The following is a 5,728-nucleotide window of genomic DNA, read 5'->3' as shown; positions in this document are numbered from 1 at the left end:
ACACATGTATGAAGCACTAAATGTAATTAAATAATTGAACACATGTATGAAGCACTAAATGTAATTAAATAACAAAACTAATTACACAGTTTGGATGTACACGACGAGACGAATCTTTTGAGCCTAATTAGGGCATGATTAGCCATAAGTGCTACAGTAACCCACATGTGCTAATGATGCGGTCAAATGCCTCAAAAGATTCATCTCGTGGTTTTCAAGTGAGTTCTGAAATTAGTTTTTTAATTAGTGTCCGAAAAACCCTCCCAACATCTGGTCAAAGTGCTGACGTGACATCCAAAATTTTTTGGGGAAGGAACTAAACGCGCCCTAAACTCATGAATGTATAAGAAAGAGAACCGGGTGGATGCATGAAATCATTGACCAATCTAAGGTTACATATACACTACACACAAGGCAACCGACTGAAATACACTACTATATAGTAGTAATAATTATTATTATCTGAGTTTCTAATTTGTCAAGACCTAAATAGTTTTTGAGTCTCAGATTGCTACTACAACAGTACCACCATGTAATATAATGGAGGGACTTCCCTCCTCCCGACTCCAAGTGCTGTGTTTGGCCATGTCGACGAAGCATTTGTGTACGTTAATCCTCCAGATAAGGCTAGCTTAAACAACTGTGATATCACTCCCTCCGCCTTCCCAGTGCTCTTGGTAGCCCAGCTGCTGCCATCGGTGGGAACTGCAAAAGCCATCATCACCCTAGTTAGGACTGTTAGTTATACTCACAGTTCAACATGCATCACTAAATCACCGATGTAACCATTGTCAGATTATATGCGATCCTTGGGGAATACTGACACTAATATATAGGTGACAGTGTAGTTTTGGTTACTTCCTTGGGCCTTGTTTGCACATACATAACAAGCTCACCTGATGGAAAGAACTTGGAAACAGTATAAGTGTCAAACTAAACAGCAGCACAACCTAAGGAAAGAAAAATACCTTCTGCTGAAGCCTCATTACTGTAGAAACCAGTATCTTATCACCAATTATTTGCCTCATCCGTATCACCAAGTCACTCCTGCTAATCTTTTTACTCTGTTTCGAAATTACAAGGCAAACAATGGTTAGCATGCCACTAAGCATATGAATCCAACCGGAAACCTCAAATGGGAGGAAAAGAACATTTACAACCTTAAACTCTTCATAGTATCTGATGACCAAGTCCATGTCTGAACGAGGTACTTTTGTAGAAATGGCAGCAAAAAGCATTGAAAAGGGCATCCATGGTGAGGAGGGAGCCCTAGGAGCACGCCACAACTTAGGTGCTTCTTGTCCAACAGCAGATGACACCAAGGTTTGGAACCTATCCCCCTGATTGAACCAAACAAGAAAAGAAAATGGCAAAGCTGGAAATTACAAGAAAATTGCTAAATCAAAACTTTGCTTCAGGTAAGCTCAGCGACTAGATGGTCAGCTATTCAACTATGTATTAACTTTGTGGAGAACATACCCGATGGCATCAGGCAAAGATGGGTAGTACAGATAAGTTGGACAAAAAGAGCACCAATCATTCCAACAGTTCTCATTTACATCCAAATAATACAGAACAAAGCACACATTTTTTTGTCAAAGTATAAAATCTTAGTGTATAACGTCCCCATTTTTCAGGACTAGATGAGCGATAAGCTGACATTGTTCCATTCTTACTTGGAAAATCTGACCTACCATGATTCTAAAATTTCTTATACTTACACTAAAACTGAAATAAATTACGGGATTCATTTTTATCTATGTAGAGCACTATCAGAAATAAAGAATTTAACAAGTAGTCATGGCAACTACATGGTCAGGATTTCCAGTAATGGCCATTTGAAGACCTATTTAAATGCCAACCTATTTAAATGTTGGGTCATTATTTGGTAATAAAAAATAAGAAAATGGTACAAAGGAGATATGCTCACATCCTTTTACATTAAATCATGTCATAGATCAATACATCAAGGTATGTGCTACAAAACATGCAGTATGCAACAAATATTAGGCATACGAGTGTCACTTCATATACAGGATGCTAAAATTGACCTACAAATGATAACACATAAGCTGAATCCCAAGAAGCATACCTTAGTTAGATTGTCTGGAGAACCAGAACTTATGATCTCAGATATGTTGGACACGCTATCCTTTGAGACTAAATATTCTGCAGCAGCACCAAATAAATTGTGCTGGGTAAATAATATCACACAAGGAAAATAGAAGAGAAAAAGATCCATAAAGTAGTACCATTGATCATGGGAGGTACTTTGACAATAACAGCATATTCAGCATATACCCGTTTATGCACATTAGCATCCCATATGATGTAATACTTTGGATTTTGTAGATCGTCCACGCCACTATCAAAACTTTCATTGCTTGGCTGGAATTGATTTGATCCAGGCAAAACAACCTCAACATTACCCATTATTACACGACATAACATCATTCTGATGATGCCATCTTCATGGAAATCTGAATAGCTGGCACTATACATAAACCTCAAGTAAGACTGAGAAGCATTATTTAATCAAAGCAACAGAAACGACATGAGTAGCAAAGATAAAGTTTTAAACTAGTAGTTGCAATGAAAAAACTTATGAAAGGGATAACTTGTAGATCTAAAGACATCAAATGAGTTATGGCATAGGACTAGGAGCACATACAATAAATCTGAAACGGGAAAAATGTTTACCATGAATTTGAGCAGTTTGCTGGAGCAAGACAAGTTCCAAGACCAAGTGTGTGGACCTGCTGAGGTTTTGCAATTTCCAAAGCGCCTTGCATCATCATCTCCTCCATACTATCTCTCGAGCAAGGAAGCCAAGCATAACGGACATTTGCATTCCCACGACGGCTTTTGGTCACTTCGACCTCCTCTTGGAAAAGACCAGAACGTACTTGCCCATGCTGATCTAGCAGTGGTGTTCTATATATACCAATAATATCCTTTTCCTTAAAAGGCTGGCCTAGTCCTTGGAGTAACAACTTTCGCACGGCTGAATCAACACGTGGACCACTGTTTCGCTTGCCAGTGGCAGCTTGTACAGTTCCACTAGAATATTCATTCAAATGGATTGAAGAACCTGATTTATTTTCACCAATAGCTCCAGCAAGTTTGTTATGTGTTTGTAGTTTGTCCTCCACAATATTATAGATCCTCTTATCATAAGATACTACTCCACCAACAGATACTGAACTTGAGCTTTCAGCTACACTAGTAGACATCCCAGCATGCTCAGCAGCTTCACCTTTCTCGAGCTGAGATGGTTTAGATGTGTACAGTACAGCAGATAAATCTGGAAAGAAGCCTTTGCCATGATCATCAACCCATGCTAGTGGGTTGTTTGTGGTCATCTCATAATCTAGACAAATCATATGAATGAAGTCCAACAAGATGTGCTTGTTCTGGAACACGGCAGTAGTAATTGGCCTCTTCAACTGGAAGTCTTGTTGTGCTAGATTGACAACATCCTCTGGAAAATCACTCCAGTCACCATGTTGGTAGAAAAGCACACGCACAGGGAGCCCACTTGTCTTAAAGTTCCAATATGACTCCAATATACCTCCACTCCCACAGGAAGTCACTTTAGACTTCTTACATTGAGCTCTGTCATCAAATCTAACAAGGTGTTTTCTTGGATCATTGGCCTCATTGAACTTCTTACATTGAACTCCCATTGCATCATTGGCCTCAGCACACTCTGTAGCAGTCTCATGCTTTCTCTTGCGATCAGTGGCTTTGAGCACATGTTCATCCAATACAAGTATGTTCCTCTGTTCCATTTCCTTTACAGTGACTCAACCAAAACCAGGTATTTCCTTTACAGATTTACACTAATAGGTCAAAACAGTTTATCAGTCCTAACTACTGACATCTAGATTATTCTGTTAGCTTAAAATCCAAAACGAGTCACGCATCCAAAACGGTAAGTGAAATGGACCTGAGACAAAAATGGAAAAAAGAAGGAAATAGAAATGAATGAGATAGATAACTGTAGAGCACAAGTGAAGGACAAAAATGGAACTGTTGTGGTAAGCAAATATTTATTTATGATAACAGAACACAAAATGCATGAGTTAAGTAGTTAACTTAAAAAATTTCCTTGTTGACACATTGCTACTATTCTATTTCTTCCTAATGTAAGTAAAGGCCATTTTCCCCAATTCCCATGTTATTTAATATTTAAAGTTATCAATGCTTAATTGAATCGAGGGAGTTTTCTTGGTTGCAAATTGAATGCAATTAATAAAACAACTCAACCAGAGCGATTATTTACCCTGCACAGAGTGAAGTTGTGTGTGCTTCACACCTTCTCTCTGGCAACTGCTGCTCCAGGTACAGTAGGTGGCTGGTGCAGCCACAATAAGGCAGCAGCAGATAATAAAAGAGAGAAGCCGAAGTGGCTGCCACAGCAAGCATTAGCAGCATGTCTGTGTTGTAAAAAAGCCAGGTTATCTTTGGCTCTTCTCTGTGGCCATTGCCTAGGCCACATAAATGGTAGATGTAGCAGCACCCCCAGAACAGTTCCATAGTAGTAAAAACACCTTGTTATGTCCTCTCAAGAGTCTCAAATATATAGATAGATGATGACCCCTGAGGTCCTGATGCGCAAAGCTTGTTATGCTCATTAGGCAAAAACAGTAACATTACACAAATAGACTTCCCCATGCTTATCTAGCATCTTTACAACATTACTTTGCTAATTAACAGGCGCATTACTTTGCTAATCAATAGTCGTAGTACTACTGTGCTAATCAACAGACATACTACTTTGCTAATTAACAGAAAGGATGAGCAGAGCCCCTTCCTTTGTTGACTGTACATTAGACAATATGATATCGCGGATGACTGCTGAAGACTACATTAATATATACTAAGGCTACATAACCAAGGGTACAGTTGCCTAGGACAACAAATGAAATGAACAGCAGGGACAATTATAATTTTGCTATCAAAGTGATTGAGACAGAATCACTTTCCTGTTGTGTCACTAGATGAAAGGGAATTGGTCTAGAGGATACTATATATATAAACACTGAATCAGACATCATCATTTCTATGACTAAGTTGAACAATCCGAATTCCATGTAGGAATCAGAAGGCACACAAATTAAGGGGATCAGAAAGCAAAATCGGAAGGAGCATGAGTAGAGCAGCAACAGTACCTCATCGGCCCGCCGCGGCAGATTGGGTGTCTAGTCAAGCAGCAGTAGCTAGCTATATACGAAAGGGATTGCAGCAATTCTTCTTGACTCCCGATCAACGGATAAAGAAAGTAGAGATGAGGGGAAGGAAGGGCAGGCAAGCATATATAGCACCGGCTACGAGTAGATGACGACGGGCGGATAGAATAGGCCGGCCTCTTTTAATCGACGGGCGCGCAGCCGCGGGGGGCGTCGCCGCCCTCCTCCTCCGCCTTCCTTCCTGTGGGTGGCCTTCCGGTGGGCGAGAGGAGGAGAGGGGAGAGGCGAGGCGGCGGCCCCCGGGGTACATGTAGCCACGGCCGACAGGGGCGGTCGGCCGTCGGTCCCGTCCTGTGGGCGCCATCGGACGGTGGGGGTTGGGGTTTCTTGGGGAGGGGGGCGTGGACTTCCAGCAAGAGGAAGGTGTGGGCTGCTCACGTGGTGGGCTGGGTCTCCCCTTTCCCTTGGAGATGTGCTCAATTGGGCCGAACCGGATCCGCACTCTCTCTCCTCTCTAAGGGCGCGGTCCACACACC

At 41.3% G+C, this 5,728-nt stretch overlaps 1 protein-coding gene across 3 annotated transcripts; it reads right to left on the bottom strand.

The window, feature by feature from the left end:
* Positions 1-342: 342 nt before the first annotated feature.
* Positions 343-5,512, bottom strand: LOC120687377 (inactive poly [ADP-ribose] polymerase RCD1-like). Of its 3 annotated transcripts, XM_039969350.1 has the most exons (8): positions 5,175-5,462; positions 4,286-4,610; positions 2,701-3,949; positions 2,253-2,494; positions 2,093-2,169; positions 1,161-1,340; positions 969-1,064; positions 349-705 (listed from the first exon to the last, which is right to left on the bottom strand). In XM_039969350.1, exons 3-8 carry the CDS (start codon positions 3,789-3,791, stop codon positions 649-651), a joined length of 1,743 nt encoding a protein of 580 aa, XP_039825284.1. In that variant the 5' UTR covers positions 3,792-3,949; positions 4,286-4,610; positions 5,175-5,462; the 3' UTR covers positions 349-648. The 3 variants fall into 3 exon arrangements, with proteins under 3 accessions (XP_039825283.1, XP_039825284.1, XP_039825285.1); XM_039969349.1 differs by lacking the exon at positions 4,286-4,610 and having other exon boundaries at positions 343-705; positions 5,175-5,512; XM_039969351.1 differs by lacking the exon at positions 4,286-4,610 and having other exon boundaries at positions 362-705; positions 2,253-2,488; positions 5,175-5,472.
* Between the last annotated feature and the right edge of the window lie 216 nt (positions 5,513-5,728).

Source organism: Panicum virgatum, chromosome 9N (genome assembly GCF_016808335.1).
Source record: "Panicum virgatum strain AP13 chromosome 9N, P.virgatum_v5, whole genome shotgun sequence".
NCBI classification, from domain to species: Eukaryota; Viridiplantae; Streptophyta; class Magnoliopsida; order Poales; family Poaceae; genus Panicum; species Panicum virgatum.
This window is presented reverse-complemented; position numbering and strand designations above follow the sequence as displayed.

Bases quoted from the DNA above. Each gene is read 5' to 3' on its own strand.
- LOC120687377 (XM_039969349.1), bottom strand. From the start codon at position 3,791: ATGGAACAGAGGAACATACTTGTATTGGATGAACATGTGCTCAAAGCC. The intron at 2,170-2,252 runs GTACTACTTTAT...GTGCTGCTGCAG, and splicing joins AGTACCTCCCATGATCAATG to AATATTTAGTCTCAAAGGAT. The intron at 1,341-2,092 runs GTATGCTTCTTG...TGGTTCAATCAG, and splicing joins CTCCAGACAATCTAACTAAG to GGGGATAGGTTCCAAACCTT.